The sequence below is a fragment of the Lactuca sativa genome, chromosome 1 (assembly GCF_002870075.4).
Source record: "Lactuca sativa cultivar Salinas chromosome 1, Lsat_Salinas_v11, whole genome shotgun sequence".
In the NCBI taxonomy this organism is placed as follows: domain Eukaryota; kingdom Viridiplantae; phylum Streptophyta; class Magnoliopsida; order Asterales; family Asteraceae; genus Lactuca; species Lactuca sativa.
In genome coordinates this window covers 203,237,127-203,262,047 of record NC_056623.2, presented here as the reverse complement: position 1 = coordinate 203,262,047, position 24,921 = coordinate 203,237,127, and the positions used below count along the sequence as shown (strand labels likewise).

Below are 24,921 nucleotides of genomic sequence, written 5' to 3'. Positions count from 1 at the left end.
TTTGAGATATATAACAATATATTATATAACTAGAGCTTAATATTATATATTACATAATCTATCTTATTTGAAAGTTCAATTTATGTAAGCAATATGCATACATTAACGCAAAAAAGACAGTAAAAACAACTAAAATGGTGGCAACAGATCCCAAAGCATCAGCTTGATATCCAAAATAGTTTTGGACATACCATTGAATTGTTGGGTCATATGACATCCCAGGCACATTAATTGTTTCATTCAAATCACCATACTGTGAAATAATGAGGCCTTGAATAGTCCATTGAAGAGGGCAAATCCAGTAATACCATATCCACCACTTAGGGATTCTCTGTAAATTTAGGAATGAAAACCATTACAAAATGCTGGTAATTGAAGGTATAATATTATAACATTTTAGGTGATACATATATATATATATATATATATATATATATATATATATATATATATATATATATATATATATATATATATATATATATATATGGGAAAAGGGAATATACATTACAGCTCTACCTAAGCTTAGGTAGTAAACCTCTTGAAAATACATTGTTTTACTATATAAAGATTACAGTTAATGGATTCACGATTAATACTTGAAGATGTAAATTCATGATCGACACAATAGGGTTTAGGTTTAGGGTTTAGGGTTTAGGTTTAGGTTTAGGTTTAGGGTTTAGGGTTTAGGGTTTAGGTTTAGGTTTAGGGTTTAGGTTTTAGGGTTTAGGTTTAGGTTTAGGGTTTAGGGTTAGGGTTTAGGGTTTAAGGTTTAGGGTTTAGGTTTTAGGTTTAGGGTTTAGGTTTAGGGTTTAAGGTTAGGGTTTAGTAATGTTCACTTGGGTGAAGTAATAAACGATAATGGATGATAGAAAACAGATATGGTAAAAACGATGATGAAAGAAAGAAATATTATGGAGGATGATATATTTACCAAGTGAAACCAAACCGGGTACATTCAGCAAGTTAAAACGACATATTTTAGAGGTTTAGTACCTTAGCTTAGGTGGGGCAGTAATGTATATTCCCTATCCCTTATATATATATATATATATATATATATATATATATATATATATATATATATATATATATATATATAATGTATTGAATTGATGAAATAATGCATTGATAAATGGTGTTTGTCTCAATTAAATGACTCATTTACCCTTATCTAGAAGTGTATTGAATTGATGAAATGATGCATTGATAAATGGTGTTTGTCTCAAGTAAATGACTCATTTACCCATTTTTCTAGAAGTAATGCTAAATAAAGAATGCTTGTTTATTTTTCAACTGTTTTCGATATGAAATATAAATAAACAAAAAGTTAAAATTTTTGAAAATACATGAATAATATATTTTGGATATAAATAACATTCTAAATTTATTTATATTTCCTCTTTCCACATGTAAGTCATTCTATATGTATTTTGTCAAAAATTTACATTGTAATTCATTCTATATGTATTTTGTCAAAAATTTACACACCTATATATCTGTCCGGATTTATGGTCAAAATGAAACACAAAAATAGAACTTAAGGGTTGAATGGAAAAATGATATTTATAAATAATGCATGTCTAGATAAATTGTTTTATGAATGATGAGTATTTAAATTTTTTTCCATCTTAATGAGTATAAATGACTAATTTTAGTTTTATACCCTTCTATATATGTGTTTTTGTTTGTGACTTAATACAAAAAGAAGAACTTAACAAAGAAAGTATGAGAAAAGAAACTTTCGGGATTAAGTCCTAACTTTTTGTAAATTAGCCTTCCTTTATTTTTCTTTTCATTTCCCAAGCAAGCTGTCATATTCTTAATAAATAAATAAATATCATTTATCCAGACAACAAATTAGAGGAATTACTGTACAAATTCCAAAATTAGAAACATTACCGGTCTTGGGATGAAGAATCCAGAGAAAAGATTGAAGAGAACATTGATGGCAGCTGCAAAGATAGAGGCTGCTTGATGGTTTGGGGTTATAGACACAATCATGAGTCCATAGTACGTGAAGTATAAAAAGGTAAAGAAGCTGATGAAGAAGAACCAAAAGAATTTTGCCACTGTCCATTCGAAGCTTACCATGGCATATACTATAATAGTATAATATATGGTTTGGACAAGCACAAAAGGTATCTCTACAATTACCTGCACAAAATAGCAATGTTCTTCTATTGTTTTATTTTGGGTTTAATACAAGAAATAGGAACATACATTCACAAATTGTTCAAAATGAGTGTCCGGATGGGACTCACTTAACATTCTCAAAAGATCACTCTTTTATATTGGGTTAAATGCAAAAATTAGCAGTATACTTCCATTGATCTTGTTTATTACAACATTTCACTTTGACAAATTTACCGAGTTATAACAATGTTATCTAAGTTCAAAGCAGTTTTTCATTAATATAATTGGCTACAAAAGTATAATGCTATAACTGTCTATATTTTTTCTAATACAACACCTTAATAAGAACAAGATTGAAACTATAACCCTATAGTAGAAAGTAATGGAAGTAGGATGCCATAAGATACAAATATATGAAAGTATGATACCATTTCTTTTATTTATCCCTTAAAAGTATTATTTTATGAGGACAATCTATATCCCTATGATAGAAACGTATTGTTAAAGATATTATTCCCAATTTAATGTTGATTATATGTTTTAAATTAATATCCACGAGATTATATGCATAACATCAAATCAGCAAAATATTAGGCTTTTCTTGCCAATCTTGGTACATAATGAGTCAGATGATTTATAGGCTGAAAATTTGTAGTTCGGGCCAAGAATGATCTTGTATACTGAGTGTATGATGACTATTCATTTTAAAGAGAAAACAAATATTTTTCCCAAAAGTAATCTCTACAATTGTCATGTACTTTGAATGATCTCTTCACTATAGCATCCTACTTTTATTTCTTCCTATTAATTATAACATTTAACCTAAAAAATCTACCCTTATAGACATGTTAACCAAGTAAAAAGCAATTTATCACTGCTTTTATAGATAGAATTTCCAAAAGTATGATGTCATAAGATGAAAAAGTTGAAATCACAATGCTATAATTCGGTAGAATTTTCGTAGTGCTTGATAGGAAATTTTTTAATGTACAACATTGTAAAGAAAGAAACGAAAGTATGGTATTATAAGTTATAAATAACATAAATGAAGTTTCATCTGACCTGAGCCATGGCATATGGTAATGCAGAGTACATCCCAGCTGCTTGTTCTCGATAAAATACAGTTCTTTCAAGGGATGCAACTGGTATAATTGTTACACAATTGTTAAATCCAGCAAACATCACAGCAACATACATTGCGCCAATTATAGTAGCTAAATCAGTGCTGTTGTCCCTGTAATATAAAGTGTAGATATAAACCTTGTTTTGATAAATATATTAGTTGAAGTTTGAGTTTTAAGGCAGTGTTGGGTATGATGGCAATTGGGGCAAATGAATTGTAAGAAAATTTTTTTTTACTTCCATTGATGGAATGGAATGCACTATTCATATGAAAAAGCATTCCATTCCAACATGCAAAATAAACATAATCATGTACATGATAATGGCATAAGGAAGTTAATGGAACGAGTGACTGCATTCCATGATCATGTACGATTATAGGAATAGAATGAACTTTATATCATATGTACATGATGTATTACTTAATCTCTAGTATTCACATTATTTTACTTATAATTAACGAAATTTCCGATGCAAAGAATAAAAATTAAGCATAATAAAATTTTGTTAAACCAAAATAACTTGTAATATCTTTTAGTTATTAAAAAAATGTTTATCCAAATGAATTTGCTAAAATGCATGTGTCATTGACAATTACAGAAACAAATAAGGGTTAAAATGTTAGGAATTAAAATTAACAAATTGTTAAGGAATCACATTCCTTGAGGAATGTTTCAGTCCATCCAATTAAACATGCTTTTTTTTTCATATGAATGGGATGCACCATTCATTCCCTTATTCCACCATACCAAACAATATCTAAAATTTCAAGAGACAAACCTTTTAGTGCCAACTTTCCAAAAGATTGTCCCAAGGAGGAGAGCAGTAACCAATGCAAAGAAAAACCTAACAAGGTTATAATCAGGGGTTCTCCAATAACTCGACCATTGTTTCTTTATGCAACACTTGAATTGGCCCCATGTGGACTGTGAATACTTTGTTTTGAAGATTAGGTCTTTTGCCCTTGAAGTAGGCTTGCTCAGTTGTTCCACTAGAATATTATTTGCTCTGATAAAAAAAATCTTACATTAGTTTCATAGTATATTTATTTATTATAGTCTTATGTAGTCCTAAGTTAAAAAGATACATTTTTGTAGTCTTAAGTAGCTAAAAGATACACTTACTTATACAAGGGTGATGATCTATAATGTTCAGAGAAATCAGTTCCAAGCCGAGATTCTGTTGAATCTGAGGTCACTTCTAGCATCCATGTTGCTGGATTATATTGTGATTTGAGTTTTGGGACCCCAGGAATTTCCTAAAATATCTAGCAAGCTTAATATGTTCCCTGATAAATATCTATAATATGAAAAAGGTAAAAAAATATTAAATACCTCAAAGTAGTTGATTATTTTTTCTGAATTTTGTCCTAAGGGTCCAAAGTATATCACTTGTCCCCCTCTTTTCAGAAGTAGAAGCTGATGCAACATATAATAAAAGTATTTGTGTGTGAGAAAGAGAATGATTAAACGCAAGAAATCGCAACATACTTTCACTTTTTTTATATCATCCTACTTTCATTTCTTCCTATAACAACATTATACCTGAAGAATCTACTCAGTTATAGTAATGTCATCCAAATCCAAAGAAATTTTGAACACTTTAAAAGTATAATGTCCTAGTTATAATTGAGTAGGATTTTAAAGCTGAAATGCCTTAACAAGAAAAAAAGTACAATGTTGTAACAGAAAAAATAAAAGTAGGATGCAGTAATAGAGAAATATGTTGACGTACATTAATTGCTATTAATGGCATTTACCTCGTCAAAAGCTTCAAAAATATCAATGCTAGGCTGGTGAATTGTGCAAACCACTGTTCTCCCTGTGTCAACGGTGTTTCTTATTGTTCTCATAACAATGGCTGCAGCTCTTGCATCGAGACCGGATGTTGGTTCATCCATAAATATGATTGAAGGATTAGCAACAAGCTCTACTGCAATTGTCAGTCTCTTTCTTTGTTGTGTGGATAAACCGGTAACCCCCGCAATCCCTACAATAGAGTCTTTAAGGTTGTCTAACTCCACTAAGTCCATAATTTCACTCACAAAATGCTACACAAAACAAAAACAACATAGTTTATTAATTTTCTTAAATGACTACATGCAAGTAATACCTAAGTATTTTAATATATGTCTTTCTATTATAACATTGTATTTGCAACATTTTTTCTTGACAAGACAGTGTATTTAAAAAAAAAAAAAAAAAAACTAGCCATCATAACACTGTATTCCTATTTGTTTCCTATCAAAGAAGTAAAATCTGCTTCACATTTTGATAACATTGCTATAACTGGGAAGATATTTCGAAGTAGTTATAATAGGAATAAGTGAAAGTTGGATGCTATCATAAACAAATTAATGGAAGTATGTTGTTATTTCTTGTAGTTAACTCTTTTCCAAGTATATTTGTTGTGTATATAGCATCCTAGTTTTGTTTTTTTCTATTATAGTATTGTATGTACACTTTATTTTTGTATCAAGGCATTACACTTTGGTAGATTATTTAAAGGATGATACGTTTTAATAGAAAGAAACATAAGTAGCATTGTTAAAAAAATCAATGAAAGTATGTTACTATTCCACGAATTTAACATTGTCACTGTATGTATGTGAGTTATGGAATCCTTTTTTTTCGTTTCCTTCTATAGCATTATACCTCAATTTTTTTTTCTTAATATAGTTTTCAAAAAAATGAATTCTAAAAAGCATTGCTATAAATTAGTAAGGTTTTAAAAGTATAGTGTTGTAATAATTAAGAACTAAATAATGAAAGTATATATGTTATTTATTGTAAGGTATTGTGAATTTGTAATGTTCATATACTTTACCAGCTTTACTTCTTTGCTAGCTTCTTTAGGGAGTCGTTGAAAAGCTGAGAAAATAAGAGATTCATAGACAGTAACTTGTGGTGAGTGGATATCAGTTTGCTCACAATACCCTGAAACCCTTGCAAATGTTTCTTGTTTTTTGGGGAATCCAGATATTCTAATATCTCCTTGGATCAAACCGCCCGTTTTTCTTCCTGCTAAAACATCCATTAGTGTTGTTTTCCCAGCTCCACTTACTCCCATTAATGCTGTCAGAACTCCAGGTCTAAATGCACCGGTGATCTCCTGAAGCAACTGAAGTTTGTCATCTTTGATCCCTTGTACTTCCATTTCCTGTTAGATTCATGATTACAAAATATTTTTCATGGTGAGTTTTATTATGTTGACCAAATTTATCCTCAATCATGAACCATGTGATTTTGAAAACAATGATTTATACAACTGGATTGGTTTTCCTAAACCCTATGGTTTGTTGGAATGTAATAAGATAGGTAATAGAATGGGTCATTACATTCTATGATCATGTTTTCCTGTGTGTAAAAAGGGAATACATTTTGTATTATTTGAAACTATCCTTTATATTATTTCATTATAGTTATAGAATTTTTTATATACACCAACTCCATTTTCAGGGGATATACTCAATTATCATAGTGCATAAAGGATTGAGAACCCGTTTGTCCAATCAGTTTTTGGTACTGTTATGAAATTGTGTTATGAAACTATGAAAGTAAAGAAAACATTTTGTCTATTATTATTTTCTAATAAAGGTACATTGTATGATAAGTAAGTTATTTACCACTAACTAAAGATAATTATCTAGTAAACATAAAAAAGAATTGTGTTATGATTGCAATCTAACATGTGCTTTGTTAATCAAGCTACTGATACTTTGCAGGGATTTATTTACCTTCAAAACATTATTTTGTTAAATAACTGTTGGATGCAAAAAAAAAAAGGAGAAATAGTAAAAGTGTTTCTTACTGGGGGCATATCAACGTAATAATTAATGTTGCTAAAAGACATGATGAGTGGAGTAAATGGAAGAACAATTCCCCTCGTTGAATCAATGGGATTGGTGGCTGATATACTTGAGTTTTCTTTTGCATCTCCTGTAAACAACAATAAGCAATTCAAAATTAAAAATCAACTTTTTTTGGCTGATATTATAATTTATAAATGGCATTATTCCTTACGTTCTTGAAGGATTGTTTCCATTTCGTTTAGGGTCTCTTTGGATATGACTGCCTGTGCCTTTCCGAGTGCTAATATTTGCAAAGAATGCCAAAGATAAGTTAACCTCGTAGCTATATGTAGATATAGATAATCCATTTTAGTATAAAAATGAATTGGGGCTTACGGTTTAAGTAGGTGAGAGACAAAGTGAAGAGAAAGTTGAACACAACTGCAAAACCAAGAAGAACAGCTACTCCTATCCAAAACCTGTTCTTATCAGGAGTGACGTCGAATGTCCTCAAAACTGCTACTCCTAGTTCAGTAACATTGTCCGAAGCCTGAATTTAGATGAATCTTTAGTTGACCTTATTCCTATAACAATATTACATTTATGTGTTGATAATAGCAAGGTATTTCATGCTTTACTCATAATAGCAATGTGCTTAGATTTTGCTACCAATATAAATATGTACTTTGTTTCTTGCGTATTGTTGTTATCGGTGAAGAAATGCAAGTATATTGCTATTGGTAGCAAAATATATTCATAATTTACAATTATGAAGAAGTTTTATCATGGTTTACTTCTTTTTTTATATAACCTAGAAAAAATAAAGATCAACAATAAAGGTAAATGTAGAAATAAAGATTGCAACAAATGGTAGCAAACAATGGTTCTAGCCGAGTATGAAGAAATTATGTAGGTGGTAAATGAAGTATACAAATTGTCTTCATTTTGCTTGTTATTATGTATAAGTGAAAAGAATAAAAGAAAATAATAGTTTTTGTTCTCTATGCTATTTGTTCTATTTCCTAAATTAGTTTCTCTTAAAATCATATCCATCAACTGTTATGCACAAGCAATTGCAAGTATGTTGACATTTGGGCTTACATATTGCTATCATCAGTAAATAATGTAATTACGTAGCCATTATATATGGATAAAAAGTGCAAGTACATTGCTATCATGGAATAAGAAAAAAGTTTGTTTGTATTGGTAAAAGGAGTATTTTTTACGACAAATCTAAACTACTTGTAACTTATCAACAAGACTTGACCCTCGACCCCAAAGAGGGAGAACAACACCTGATACCGTTGGGCTAGAAACCCTTTGGTGGTAAAAGAAGGAATTATGTTACTACTTCTTGTAATTTTCCCTTTTAATTGCTAGGAACATCGATCATTGATTGTCCTTGTAAGTCGAGAAGGGATTGTCGAAGACAGAGTAGAAGAAATGTATTAACGACATACCATTTTGTTCATCCATCTTGGAGCAAACATTTCGTTTATAGTGAAAGCATTGAAACCATAACTGAACGGTGAAACCCAATAAGCCCATCCCCACCACTTTGGAATTTGACCTATTACATGGGAAAACAATTAAGAAGAATTAAATGAAGGGCTAAATGCAAGTAATAACAACATACTTTCATATTTATGTGTATTGTAACATCCCATCTTCCTATCTTTTTCTTACAAATTTACAACATTTTACTTTGAGATTCTTTTTCCTTAATTTTGCATTGTATTTTTATAGTCTACCCAAACATAACATTATAATTTCAATACTTTTTTATTATAGCATTGGGTTGAACTTTAGAGTATAATATTGTAACAAGAAGAAATAAAACTAGAATATGATAATAAACAAGCTATCAAAGTACATCAATATTTATTATATTTAGCTATTGAGTGAATGTAGTCAAAAGGAAATTTAAAAAATGATAATATGAATTATTGATATTATTTATATTAAAAAAAATGTCCATCTGTCATTGGGTTTTAGTGCGAAACGAACCTTTAGGGATGATGAAACCACCTACTAGGAATGCTAATTCGACAACAAGAACACCACCAGTATTGGCTATTGTCATGGTCCTGCAAATTGAGGCAATTAACCTGAACAGTCCCCCAGCCATTTGTTGTATCATAAATGTCAATAGCCATTGCTTCAAGAACCTGGATATGAATCATTGTTTGTTCATGTGCATTAACATATTCCTAAAATCTATATAATTATCTACCAAAGTATGAAAATCTAATACTCTATATGGTGCTAAGTTCAAGAAATAGAAATGTACTTTTGTATACATTTTCTATTAATAGCATTATTCTTTCATTTCTTTCCAATACATCATTATAATTTCAATTATTTACGCATTAAGATGTACATTGTACCTTAAAAAATCTACCGAATTAAAGCACTCTTTTATTATTTATTTTATTTTATTTTTATTTTTTTGGCGGAATTGGGTAGATTTTTTAAAGTGCAAAGTCGTAATAGAAAAATATGACATGAGATTCTATAATAAACAAATTAAGGAAAACACACTTCTATTTTTTGTATTCACCCCTTGTATATTTGGTTTGCATCTATACTAATAGAATATATTAATACATTGACAAAATCAAAATTTTCACTTAGAAATTGTTAACTACATGTTGAAAAAACCGCATGTTTATCCGATTTCAAATTAATGAGATATACAGGTTTTAAAATTTTAACAGAAACCAGATCCGGTTCGGGTCCGATTTTCTACTTTTAAATCTCATCCCTACAAATGACCTATATTCTATATCCTACTAAATGCACGCAACAACTATCTACTTTCATTTATTTGTGTGTTACACCATTCTGCATTCCTTTGTTCCTATCACTAGATTGTACCTTAATTTTCTCTTCATATTTATGTATTTCACTTTGAAAAATCTACCCAATTAACTAACATTATGCTTTCCATTATTGTTATTATAGCAGTGAAAATAACTTTATATTTGGATAACATTGTTATAATTAATTGTGTAGTTTTTTCAAAGTACATTTTATAGTAGAAAGAAAATAAAGTAAAAGGGTATATTCCACGTGTGTATCTTTCTTACAAAATATATAAAAATTAACAGAAATGAAAAAATCATCACGTACCTAGTTGCTTCTGGTGCGAAACCGATAACATTATATGTCACAACTGTCCACACAGTAGAATCTATGATAGATATCGGTAATCCAAGCAGGAAAGTTGGAATAGTAAAGGCCCAAGGTGGGTGAAAAAGAAGGTCCCTTTGTTTATAAATTACGGGAAGTCTCTCTATGATCATCGGAAGCTCACCAAAACCATTAAAGGTGTTAGTGATCAAGCTAAAAAGAAGAGCACCCACATATATTCCCCCATCTTCTTCATTATTAGTATGCATATTAGTCTTCAAGAACACAGTTGCACCAATTATTGCAACGATGGTGGTTTGGATAATCTTGAAAATGTAGATGGGAGAATTTCTCTTCATTATTAAGAGTTCCTTTTGAAAAGATGCCTTCAAGAGCTCCTTTTTTGGGACCAAATATTTTTTGAAGACTAGAGCAGATTTTTGACTTGAGGCCTTGTTGTATGCTAGTGATAGGTCGTTTTGTAACTGCAGGCCAATGTTAAATCTTTTGAATTGCTCTGATAATTGAGGTACAGAGATATATTTGTACGGTTTTCTTCTATCTACCCAATATTGCTCTTGATCTTTTCTTGAGGTAACCTTTGATCATTTAAGTTGTTAGTATTTGGTTGGATGAAATGGAGGCACAAAGAAATGAAATGTAATAAGCAAGGTAATACTTAAATGTTGTTTTAAAACCCCTAAGATAAACTTATTAGATGTGTCCTAAGGGTCAAGGTTTCAAGTCTCACTTGACATAAAGGTGTAGTTTAGGATACATTATGGACCGTTTAAAAAATAATATGTAATTTATTTCTTAAGTATAATGCCTACTTTCATATTTACTATTAAAACATTTTCATTTAAAAAATCTACCAATTATAGCAATGTTATCCAACTACAAAGCATCTTTTTATGTTATAATCGTATAGATTTTTCAAACTAGAATGCAATAAAAGATGAAATGAAAGTATGATGTTATAATTAACAAATCAAGTGAGAGTATTTTGCTATTTCGAAAACATAATGGTTTCTTCTAGGTTACAGTATAAGAAAATTTTCGTTGTCTTCCATTGACTACAAGATTAGGATTATTTATATCTATATAATATTTCACCCATGTCTCATCATTTAGATTCACATGTTATGTATGAAACTTGGTATTGGGTGATTACCTCTTGCAGGAAGTCAGCATGTCCTTTTCTTTCTGGACATTTGAATCCACAACTCTCAAAAAACTCAAGAGTGTGTTCTCTTGGGCCATGATAAACAATGTGGCCTTGTGATAAAAGGATGATGTCATCAAATAGATGAAATGTCTCCGGTGGAGGCTGGAGGAGGGAGATGAAGATGGTGGCCTTTGTGAGGTGAGCAATCTTTTGTAAACACTTGACTATTTGAAATGTTGTTGAACTGTCTAATCCTGTTGATATGTCATCCATGAAGAGTGTTTTTGTAGGTCCAACCATCATTTCTCCTATTAAGCAACTCATCAAATGTCAACGAGGGCCTTTTTAGTTCGATAGAATGGAATGACTATAGAAATGAAATAATAAAAGTCACAAAATGAATCATTATCTTCCGTAATATTGTTCGGTTGTGTAGGAATGAAATGGATTTGTCATATAACTTTCTTTTATTGTATGTAAATAAAACATATCGTTTTAACTCTACTGTATATATTATGTAATAGCAATAATGGTTTTTGTATTCCAGAAAAAAGAAAGATATATATACAAAAAACTCAGTAAAGCTCAAATATCGTTATAATGGAAATGTATTTGGTAATTGTTTTAGAAAATACAGTTATAATTTAATTAATATCATGAAATTATTTGGAAAAGGATCCATGTTAATAAAATTAGATCGAGATATTAGAATTTTGAGTAAATTACACGAATGGTCCCTATGGTTTAGGGTAATATACATGTTTGGTCCCTAACTTATTTTTTTTAACTCGGAAGGTCCCTATTGTTTGTTGTTGTTACGTGTTTGGTCCTTGTCTTACATAAAAAGACTATTTCTCCCTTGATTTTTTAATTTATTTAAATAAACACACTCCAACCTCACCCCTCACCTTACTTTACCTACCCTATCATTTCCCTATTTAAATAATAGTTTTTTTTAGATAGGACAGGGACCAAGCGTGTAACAAAAACAAACAGTAAGAACCACACACATAATAAAAACAAATAGTAGGAACCTTCCGAGATAAAAAAAAAAATAGTTGAGGACCAAGCGTACAAATTACCCCAAACCATAGGGAGCATTCATGTAGTTTACTCTAGAATTTTTCATTCACTCCATGATGACATGATAAAACAAACACTCACTGATAAACAATGAAAATTAACAAAATGTAAAGAATCACATTCCAAGAATGGTCCATTCCGTTCATTTCCACATTCCCATCTTGCCAAATCAGTATATAGCTATAATGGAATATTAACATACATGCTTTGATTATTATTATTATTATTATTATTATTATTATTATTATTATTATTATTATTATCTCTTACTTTTTGATTGCCATGTTGAATGCATGAAAGAGAAAAAGATATGCATAAAAGAGAAAAAGAGATTAAACCTGTTGTAACACGCTTTTTCTGTCCTCCAGATATTCCTCTAATCATTTCATTACCAACAATTGTATCTCCGCATATATCAAGTCCCAAGATCTGGTCAAATCAAAGTGATCCAAATATGAATCGGAGAGTAAATGTATACAAAAGACATAAATGCCCTTCATATCATCATCATAAAAAATATCCCTACAAAACTTTTCCTGTCCAATTTTGTCCATAGTCTACGGTCTATTACATGCATAGTACTAAAACTTTTAGAAATATACCTTAAGAATGTAGTGGGTAATTAGATTGTTGTCTGTTCCTTCCATAGCAATAGCCTGGAGTCAAGAAGGAATCTATTAAATACGAATAATAAATCACTTACAAAATAATCAACATAATGGAATGCGTTTAAGATAGCTTACAATTCAAACATATCATTTTCATCAGCTACAATATTCTAATGGTTAAATCTAATAAATAGAAAAGTACTTTTATTGATTTGATTGTTATAAGCATCGTCATTCAAATATGAAGCAATTTTCACTACGGGTAAAATTTTGAAGTATAATGTTTTAATAAGAAAAAAATTGGAAGAAAAATTCTACAACTGGATTGATTTTTCAAAGCGCTATATGGTGATAATATTAAATTTTAAAATACAATGTTGTAATAGGAAAAAAAATGGAAAGTAAGAGGCTATATAATATACAAATAAATCAAATTATGTTGTTATTTCTTGCATTTAGCCTTGTTATAAATCAACATTATATTTATACCTTCATAAAGAGATCGACTTCAGGTTCAGGAAGTATACCATCCACCTTCTCTCGTCTTTCAAGTTCAGCTAGCAACTCTATAACAATGTAAAATAAGTTTTATACATCATTAAGAAAAAAGAGAAAGAATTAGCAAGAAAGATTAAATGCGAGAAATAAAAAGATACTTTCATTTATTTGTGAATTATAACATCTTACTTTTCATGTCTTTTTTTCCATTAACATAATTTAATTTTTTTCGTCTTAAGGCATCATACCAAGAATACAATATTTAATTATAGCATTAAACTTTTAATTTCATTCTTTATACTTTGAAAAATCTACCCAAATATGGCAATGAAAATTGCTTTATATCTGGATAATATCGCTATAAATGGATACAGTTTTCAAAGTATAATGTTGTAAAATGAGAAAATGAAAGTTTGATGCTATAATTCACAATTAATCCATGGAAGTACTATGCTATTTCTTGCATTTACTCTTTATCATGAAATATAAGATAAGTTTTATAAATCACCATTATAAGATCCTGTTCCTTGGCACCTTGCAGAAAAGTCAAGTGTTTCTTTGACTGTCATTTCTGCTACATGAACATCATGTTGACTAACATATGCACATGTCCTTTGTGGTACAAATTCTTTGAGTGTATGTCCATTGTATGTTACTTTACCTTCAACCTGTGTCATCAATTTTATCAACCACAATTTTGATGACCTAAATTAGCACCAAATGCATTAAATAAAAATGCACTTTCATTTATTTTTGTATTATAGATCCAACTTTCATTTCATTCATTTATATCCCCGTAAAATTCATTTCTTTCAAGTCATTGTACTTTGAAAAAGTTCTCCAACTATAACATTATACTTCCAATATTTTTCGTGTTAGGACATTATAGTATGAAAAAACTATCCGATTATATCAGTGAAAATTGTTTTGTATTTGGATGACACTCTTTTTGAAAGTGATGAAATAAAAGTAGGATATGATATTAAACACATCAATGAAAGGGAAGTTGCAATTTCTTGCATTTAATAGCCCATTTTTTTTCTTATGTTTCTTTTTAAACTAACATAACCTTCTTATATTCTTATACCTTTAAGCTAGAGTCTAACTTTCCAGCCAAAGCCTGTAGAAGTGTTGTCTTTCCAGAGGAGGGTGGGCCCAATAGAAGTGTCATCCTGTTTATACACAAAATTCGGAGTAAGATGATGTTTTCGTTTGACTTTTTGACTTAATGGAGACATAACTTAAATCCGATAACCTATAGAGGAGTGTTCCTTCATGAGTTAATGCAATAAAAGAAAGACTTTAAAGAGAAAAATCAGGATACAAAGATTCCCTATTTAGTATTTACTCCTAACTTTTTACAAATTTCCTCAACTTATTTTTTTCCTACTCTTTCCTTATCAGAAAAATAAGACTATGCTTACCTTGAAGGCTTAATGATTCCAGAAGCATCCGAGAGAATTGTGAGTTTTGTGCTTTTGGAAAGTCTAATTCCAAGAAAAGTCAAAGCTGACTCAGCTATGTTGCGGAGTGTATTTCCCAAAGTTGGTAGAGCTCTATCACCAATGAAGCAATCAGCTTCTACGTTCAAATGTTCGTATCTTACTTCAACTGTTGGAAGGGTAACTTCAGCTCTGAAAGAATACATAAATGGTAATGTCCTTCGAGCTTTTGAATAACATTTGATTTCTTTAATATTCTTTTGAAAAACATTTGATTTTTTTAATTAGGCACTTTAGAAAATGTATGCATCCATAACATTATACATTTAAACTTTTTTTTTTCATTATTGTAGCAGTGAAAAGTGATTTGTATTTTGATGGCATCACTGTAACAAGGTAGATATTCTAATGTACACGTTAAAAGCACTCGGAAATGTATATTTCTTAAGGTAAAATGCAAGAAATAGGAACATTGTTTCATTGATTTGTTTATTATAGCATCTACTTTCATTTCTTTCTATTGCGACATTATACGTTTATAAAATCTTCTCAATATTATAACAATGCAACTAACACAAACGAAAAGAAAAATATTGAGAGTGATGTGGTGAAAAGAATTGGAAATAGGATGCCATTGCGATAATACACAAATGAAAGCAAGTTCCTCGTATTTAAACTAAAGAAAAACTTGAAAATGTAAGAAGTGAAAGATTAGGGACAAACTTATCATATCGTTCTCTGATCTTCTTCAACAACTTGCCATTATCTTCCTCAACAACATTAAGCAATTTGTCGATAAAAAGTTGATTCTCAATCTTTTCATCCTTCTCTTTGACTTGTTTTAGAACACAAGATTCAGTTATACTGGCTCTTAAATGATCAAATTCTGGAAGTTTCTCCATAGCTGCTCGTTTGAGAGCTTCTTCATCTTCTCCAACATGACTACTACTTCTGCTATGATTTGCAGTCACAAAAACTTCATCAAAGCTCCAACTATGGCTTCCAATCGAGTTCCAGCTTGGTGTTCGTCTTCCTCGCTTTCCACTACTCTTCGACTTCTCTATCTCCATTTCAATTCTTCTTAAAAAAATTGTAAAAGTAAGTAGTCTTATATAAGAATTAAGTTTGTTTTTTTTTTCATTCTATAGTTGTTGCTAGAGTGCAAAAATTGCCGGCTTTAAATCATTATATATATATATATTATTATAGTAATTTTTTTTTTTTTACTATTTCTGCAAAGAGGATTTGTTAATGTCCATTTTTTTTAAATGGTTTAAATAGAATTTGATCAAAATAGCAAAGATACAAATATTCTTTTTGTACTTTACCCTAAATAAATGTATGTGTTGTTTCCGTTTTCACATTGTTTGCAACTATATAACAATTCTTGTTTGATCTATTTAAACTAGTAAAAACAAGTAACAAAATGGGCTTTTCTCGAACAAGTTGTGTTGTCTTGCCAATATTTTTTTTTATCATATTCAAAATTTATAAAATAATTAATACATTAGTTATGATTCTGAAAACTATAATAGTGAAATAATTATATAATTATATAATTATATTGAGTAAAACAATACAGGAAGAGAAAATATATATAACTCAGTTCGAACAATTTATAGGGGAAAAGTTCAAATTGCCTCCTATCAAACTTTCACTGTTTATTTGTTGCTAGAGTGCCATTTGGCCGGCTTTATAGTACATAAAAGTACCTATTATTTCTTTTTAAGTTATCAACTAATACAAATAACTCTTGTTTGGGTCTATTTAAACTGTATCAGAGGCATCTTTACATCCATCCATACATTTTATTTCATATTTCGTTTTCATTTGTAGGTCCTCTATTTTGATGTGATGCTAAAGAAGATGACACCAGTTAAAATTTGTAACGATGTCCTAATTAATATCATTTCAATTGGTTGGTACAATAAGACAGGCCCAAACATACAAAAAACATCGAAACTGAGTCTTTTAATGTGACCGGATTACACTTGTCTCATCTTCTTGTTCATTTGATTGACGTCATCCCTACTTACACATCTGATGAACAGTAACTGAGTTTTAGTATATTTTTTTGGTGTGCCAAATTACAACAAATACTTTTTCTTGTTTCACTAGTTGACCCAGTTTTTTACAACTTAACGTCGCATGTTCGAATCTGGTTGGGTATGGTTTTTATTTTCTCGTTTCATCATATGGGTTTAGAAACCATTAGTTACATCATAATAATCAGGGTTCTAAATAACGTAAGGCGTGATTTAGTGACAATGTCAAGCCTTAAGTTTTTTTTGAGTCGTGGCGAGCCATGTCGTTTGTAAAGCATGACTTAAGGCGGAAATTTTGTATCTAATTAATAATTTTATATGTATTTTCTACCATCATTTATTTTTATATACATATATGACTTAAGTCGACATTTTATCAAAGCTTGGCGGCAAGTACAAGCTTTGGAGCCATAGCGCGCCATGGCGAAGCCGTGACGAACTTTTTAGAACATTGTAAATAATACAATCAAAAGGCTTCTATCATAACGGGATAGTTGGATACCACGTGTTACACCCCTCCATGAAGTCGAAGGTTCAAAACTTGTCCGGGACATTAGTGGAATTAGAAGTAATTTAGGGATAAGTTATATTTACCGTTCAAAAAATAATAATAAATAATAAATAAATAAATATTAATTGTAATTTAATATCTGTTTATGAGCCACTATATTGGTTTGGTGTTAAATATAATTTACTTCTATTTCGAATTTTTTGTTTTTTTTTCTTTAAAAAAGCCATTGTAAAAAATCACTTAACAAAAGTTAACTATATAGTTTTATGGAAAATCTTCAGAAGAGTTATAATATTTTACCTTAATTTAAAAAAAAATTCTCAATCTAAAATTTATTTACGAAAAAGTGCCAATTACAGGTGAAAATGACGATTTGATCAATTTTTCCCAATTTACTGATTTCTTTACTTACCTGGTTTCATTAAAGTCTCATTATTTTACAATAATTTATGAATAACTCCCAAAATAAAATTAAGTAATGATTTGGCAATTTTCTCTATTTAACATACATTTTACTGGGTTCATTGTTGATCTACACGTCTAGTCATTAAATTAGCCGATAAGATTAGACTTGACAATTCATCTATTCGTGTCATGAAAACGTATCAGCCACAAATTTTACACAATACAATTACACAATGAGAAATAAACATTATCTCAATCTTCAAAATGTATTCGTGTCGTGTCGTGTCTCTTACATACACAATGGGAAATAACCTTTATCTTAATTTTCAATAGGTTATATAATGCTATGTATACCATTAAATTTGAAATCAAACTCATCAGTTTATCTATGATTATGTATCCAAGTTATCATGAAATCGGTAAAACGTGAGTTTTTCAGAAAAATGGTGGAAATGAGTTGATGAGATAGATATACCAAGTTATATAAGATTAGATAGACAATTTGAAATTTCTTATAAACTTAAAAATGAACAATTTGTTGCTAGTTTATGTAACTATTGTAGTTTTCGTTGGATGCAGTTTATATTTCAAAAAAATATAAATGATATCAAGTTTTATGGTAAACATAACATCATATAACCCAACATATCCATATCATCAGCTCATTTAATGACTATGCGCACAAGTCAGCAATAAAACAAATAATATGTATGTTGTAACATCCCCAAAAAATCACGGCCAGAAAAGACCGGTTAAATTAATGTTTTTTAAAATAATTTCAGAGTAATCCTTTGATTTAAAACAGTTGCAGAATTTGTTCTCAAAACGAAATATGATAAAAATAAGATTTACCAAAACATTTCTTAAAGAAATGTATTTTTCATTACATTACAATACTTGGGATGTCATGTTCCGATAAACAGACCAAAAGCATAAACATTTCAATACACACCTTACAACAATTATTTACAACAACAGGTCTATAATCCAAAATATCCTGATAAATCATCCAACTTATGCTCTGGCGCCACTACCTCTAATACAATGAAAATTGAGAAGGTCAGGCTTGGGAGCCTGGTGAGCATATAGCGTTTTAAACCCACAATAAATAATTATATTAATTTTATCAACCAACAAAAACCCAATTACTCATTCCCGTTATCCTCACTTTACGTCCCTAAACATTTTTCTCAAGGGACCTAATCTAAGAATATTTCATCGGGCGACAACACATGCTGCAAGGGTTTCCCAGCAATATATGTCAAATAAGGCAACCATGAGGGGGGATGGAGTACATCGAATGAACACCCAAGTTCATTAACACATACAAGTGGTGAGCTTGCTAGCATTCCACATGACTGTCTAGAAAAGTCCGTGGTCGTCATCTAAACTCCGCTAGATGACTGAATCAAAAACAACAACATACAGGCCTCTCTTCATTTTAACACACATCAACTATCTACCAATGCTTTACCTAACACTTTTGTAGATAAAAATACATATACGGTTTAAAATTTGTATAAAACATTTAATCAACACTTATTTAAAATAAACAAATAATATATAAACACATAACACGTATTTCAAAGCAAATACTTCATATTTATGTGTTAGAAGAAAGTAACCACACACTCACACATATAAACAACAATATATATACACATAGCACGTATTTTATAAAATACTTCATATTTATGTGTAAGATGAAAGTGACTATACACTCATTTGATCAGAAGATGATCGGACAACACTACAGCTTGTAAAAGTAGTATTCTTCGCTAGATCAGGAAGATCTTCACAAAAATCGGCTTCTCGCGGGTAGAGCTTCGGCTCAGGAATCTCACTTCTCGGGATCCTCGGCGCTTCGGAACTTGCTTCGGGGCTCGGGAATGATATCGGGGCTTCGGGATAATTCTGGCACAAAAAACGAGGCAAAACGGGAGAGAGAGAGAGAGAGAAGAGATTTTGGTAAAAGAAGTCGGTTGCCCTCGCTTGCCTTTTATAAAGGTTGAAGCCTCGCATTACATTGGGCGTAATGCTCCTGTACGCGGGGCGTACTCCGGATTCGTCACTGCATGCGTCATCGAAGCACTTGAGTGCGAGGCGGGTCACGCTTCGGTGTACGCTGGGCGTACAGCTCTACGCTGGGCGTAGTTCGGATAGGATAAGCGACTCCTTCGGATAAGCTTTGGTATGCGTGCCAAGATCTTCAAAAATTCATAACTTTCGCATACGAGCTCCGTTTTCGACGTGCTTTATATCCATACGTAGGTGAGACTAATCTCTACAACTTTCGTTTAGACTCTATTGGCTAATTTTGACTTTATTTTTATTATATTATTTTTAGTAGGCCGGGACAGGAAAACTCCGTTATAAATTCATAACTTCTTCATCCGACGTCCGTTTTCGTCTGTCTTTTTACCATTGGACTACTATCGACGAAATCTTCTATTCTCGCTTAGATTGTTTCGGCTAAAAACCGCTCGATCTCAAATCGAGTATACGGGATGCATACTGCTAAGTCGAAACTTCGAAAAATCATAACTTCCTCATACGAAGTCAGATTTGGGCGTTCTTTTTATACACACTCTCGGTTTAACGTATTCTACGACTTTCGTTTATATCACTAAGGCTAAATATCGCTCTATCTTAAATTTATATTTTACGTCATTCGGCGTTGCCGGTTCCGTCGCGACTCTTCGACAGGTCATAACTTCTTCGTTATAACTCGGATCTCGTCATTCTTTATATCTCCGGAATCCTTGTTTCGACCACTACAACTTTATGTAAAGATATCAGGCCTTTCTCATACTTTAATTTTGATGCTCATTTTATTCTTTATTCATTAAATTATAATAATTAAGAAAATAAACACATAATTCACATAATCCTCAAATATTTCATCATTAATACTTCAAAAAGAGTTACAAGGGTCAACCTAGACTATTACATCAACGTTAATGCCTAGCCTAGAAACGCGGGCGTTACAATTCTCTCCCCTTAGGATGATTTCGTCCCCGGAATCACACATCAACAAACAAATGCGGATAGTGACTCAACATGTCACTCTCCGTTTCCCAGGTGAGATTTGGCCCATTCGTATGTTTCCATCGGACAAGCACTAACTCGACCATCTTGCGTCGCAACTTCTTAGTCTTTCAGTCAACGATTGCCTCTGGTTCTTCAATTAACCTCTTGTTTTCATTAATTCTCAATTCCGAAATTGGAATTATATCGGGAACTTCTCCCATGAACTTCCTCAAATAACACACATGGAAAGTGTTATGAATTCCATTCAGTTCTTCAGGTAATTCGAGCTTGTAAGCTTGGTTTCCAACCCTCTGAAAAATGTTAAGCAGTCCAATAAACCTTGGACTCAATTTTCCCCTTTTACCAAATCTTATAAGTCCCTTCCACGATGAGACTTTAAGCAAAACCGAATCTCCAACTTCAAAAATCATCGGTCTTCGCTTTTTGTCAGCATAACTCTTTTGACGATCCTGAGCTGCTAACATTCTTTCTCTAATTACTTTCAACTTCTCAGCGGTTTGATGGACTCTCTCCGGTCCCATAAACTGCTTTTCCCCAGCCTCAAGCCAACAAGACGGCGTACGACACTAATGTCCGTACAAAGCTTGATAAGGTGTCACCTTTATGCTCGAGTGGAAACTATTATTGTAGGAAAATTCTACCAAAGGTAAATGCTCATCCCAGTTACCTAGGAATTCCAGGGTACATGCTCTCAACATATCTTCAAGTGTTTGAATCGTTCTTTCACTCTGACCATCAGTCTGTGGATGGTAAGATGTACTTAAACACAACTTGGTACCCATTTCCTCTTGTAGACTTTTCCAAAACCTTGAGGTGAAACGGCTGTCACGATCCGACACAATCATTAACGGAACACCGTGAAGCCTCACAATTTCCTTCACGTAGGAATTCGCAAGCTTATCCATAGACCATTTCTCATTGGCTGCTATGAAGTGTGCACTCTTAGTGAAGCGATCAACGACCACCCAAATCATGTCGTGACCGTTCTTTGTTCTGGGCAGTTTAGTGACAAAATCCATTGCGATGTCTTCCCATTTACCCATGGGTACAGGAAAAGGTTCTAAACTCCCATATGGTTTCTGATGTTGTGCCTTAACCCTCGCACAAGTCACACACTCGGCTACATACTTTGCAACATCAAGCTTCATCGTCGGCCACCAGTAGTAGGGTTTCAGGTCCCTATACATTTCAGTGCTACCGGGATGAATCGAGTACATGGTTTTGTGAGCTTCTTCCATCAGAAGATCTCTTACTCTTCCCGTCTTAGGTACCGAAATCCGATCTTGGAATACCTTCAGTCCATGACTATTTATACCGAACACTAACGTTTTTCCTAAACGTTCTCCCTTTCGGTCATTCTTTTCTGAAGCTTCTTCTTGAGCTTTCTTTATACTCTCCACAATTGTCGAGACAACTTCTATTTATTATGCCCTTGGCCTTTTTCTTTCAACATTGACTTTCTGACTTAGAGCATCGGCAACAACATTAGCTTTACTGGGGTGGTAAAGTATCTCATAGTCGTAGTCCTTGAGTAATTCTAGCCAGCTTCGTTGCCTCATATTCAATTCTTTCTGATTAAAGAGATATTGGAGACTCTTATGATCAGTGAAAAGCGTACACTTCGTGCCATAGAGGTAATGCCTCCATATCTTTAGAGCGAAAACTACCGCCGCCAACTCCAAGTCATGAGTCGGGTAGTTCTTTTCATGTTCTTTCAATTGTCGAGACGCATATGCTATCACCTTTTCTCTTTGGGTCAAAACACAACCCAACCCAACACCAGACGCATCGCTATAAACAGCGAAGTCTTCAACTCTATCGGGTAGAGAAAGAATCGGTGCCTCACATAGCTTCTTCTTTAGCAACTCGAACGTTCTCTATGCTTATCACTCCATGCATAAGCGGCTCCTTTATGGGTCAAAGCTGTTAATGGACTAGCGATCGAAGAAAAGCCTTGTATAAACCTTCGGTAATATTTGGCTAATCCCAAAAAGCTTCGGATCTCCGTAGGACTTTTCGGTTGCTCCCACTTCGTCACAGCCTCAATCTTTGCTGGATCAACCATTATACCTTCTTGGTTGACACGTGACCCAAGAATTGGACTTCTCTAATCCAAAAATCATATTTAGAGAACTTTGCATACAATTTCTCCTTCTTCAAAACTTCTAACACTTCTCGCAGGTGTCTGCCATGCTCTTCTTGGCTTTTCGAGTAATCAGAATGTCATCTATGAACACTATCACAGATTTATCAAGGAATGGATTACAGACCCTGTTCATTAAATCCATGAACGTTGCTGGTGCATTGGTTAGTCCAAATGACATAACCAAGAACTCGTAGTGTCCATACCTTGTTCTGAACGCAGTTCTCTCGTTATCCTGCTCTCTCACTTTTAGCTGATGATATCCTGACTTTAGATCGATCTTCGAGAAATAGGTCGAACCTTGCAATTGATCAAACATGTCATCAATCCTTGGCAACGGGTATCTATTTATTATTGTTGCCTTATTCAGCTCTCTGTAACCAATGCACATTCTCATTCTCCCGTCTTTCTTCTTTACGAATAACACTGGAGCTCCCCAGGGTGATGAACTTGGTCTAATGAAACCTTTGTCCAATAACTCTTGAAGTTGCATCATCATCTCTTTCATCTCTGTCGGTGCTAATCGATAAGGTGCTTTTGCTATTGGCGTGGTTCTTGGTAACAAGTCTATTTTGAACTCCACTTGTCTATCAGGCGGTAATCCAGGAAGATCTTCGGGAAATACTTCCGAATAATCACACACCACTGGAATACTCTGCATCACCTTCTTTTCCTTCTTAGCATCGATCGCGAATGCTAAATATGATGTACATCCCTTGGTCAAACACTTTATGACTTTCATTAGGGAAATGATTCCAGAATTTACTCGGCGTTTGTCCCCGTACACCATAAATGACTCTTTCCCTGGCGGGTTTACTTTTACTATCTTCTTCTAGCATAAAATCTTGGCATCATTGGCGCTAAGCCAATCCATTCCCAACACGATGTCGAAACCGTTTAGCACTATAGGCAATAATTCCTCGTGGAACTTATTCCCATTCAAGTCAATGAAGATATTTTTCATGCGATGGCTAACAGGTACAAACTTGCCACTAGCGACTTCGACTAATAAAGCATTATCTATTCTATCAGCAGGCAAAGCTAGTTTTCTACCAAACTCATGCAAAATAAAGGAGTAGTTGGCTCCAGAATCAAACAAAATTTGAGCAGGCAAATTGTTGACAAGAAAGGTACCTGAAGCGACATCAGCCTCATCTTTCGCAGCTTCCAGTGTCATCCGGAAGGCTCTCACTTTCGGCTTTGGGGAAATATTGGGTTTTGTTGCCTCCTTCTTTCTCGAACAGTCTTTCAAAATGTGTCCCTCTTCATTACACCCAAAAGCACACTCTTTTGTTGGACGGACACTCATTGGCATAATGCCCCATCTTTCCACACTTGTAGCAGGTCACATCCTTGCTACATTTCCCAGAGTGCTTTTTCTTGCACTTATCACACCATTTTGATTCACCTCCTTTTCCTCCTCCAAACTTTTTCGAATCAGACTTCGGAAATTTGTTTTTCTTGCTGGAACCTGAAGATCCTTCAAACTTTCTCTTTTCACCAACTTCAACTTTGCTGGTGGTTCTTCCCTTGATCATGTCCTCAACAGACTTGGCAGCCCAAATAGCTGCCTCTAGAGTAGGTGTCTGACGTACTGGCACAGCGTACTCCCATGGGAGTCCCTTTGCGTACCTATCAACTTTTGTCAGCTCGTCCGGGACGATGCGCAAAGCAAACTCCATCTTGTCAGTAAAGGCGTTTGTATAATCATCAACTGACATGTTGCCCTTTGTCAATGTCAGAAACTTGTTCTCTAACTTTAATAGATTCTGGGCCGAGCAGAACAT

At 32.5% G+C, this 24,921-nt stretch overlaps 1 protein-coding gene across 1 annotated transcript; it reads right to left on the bottom strand.

Moving 5' to 3' along the window:
- Positions 1–28: 28 nt before the first annotated feature.
- Positions 29–24,921, bottom strand: LOC111919845 (ABC transporter G family member 29). The gene is made up of 23 exons (XM_023915413.2): positions 24,893–24,921; positions 15,703–15,933; positions 14,962–15,171; positions 14,625–14,709; positions 14,046–14,205; positions 13,529–13,605; positions 13,034–13,087; positions 12,770–12,860; positions 11,355–11,656; positions 10,181–10,779; positions 9,056–9,216; positions 8,509–8,618; positions 7,445–7,598; positions 7,302–7,349; positions 7,069–7,193; positions 6,085–6,417; positions 5,018–5,308; positions 4,593–4,676; positions 4,383–4,516; positions 4,039–4,266; positions 3,199–3,370; positions 1,903–2,157; positions 29–331 (listed from the first exon to the last, which is right to left on the bottom strand). Exons 1-23 carry the CDS (start codon positions 24,919–24,921, stop codon positions 59–61), a joined length of 4,206 nt encoding a protein of 1,401 aa, XP_023771181.1. The 3' UTR covers positions 29–58.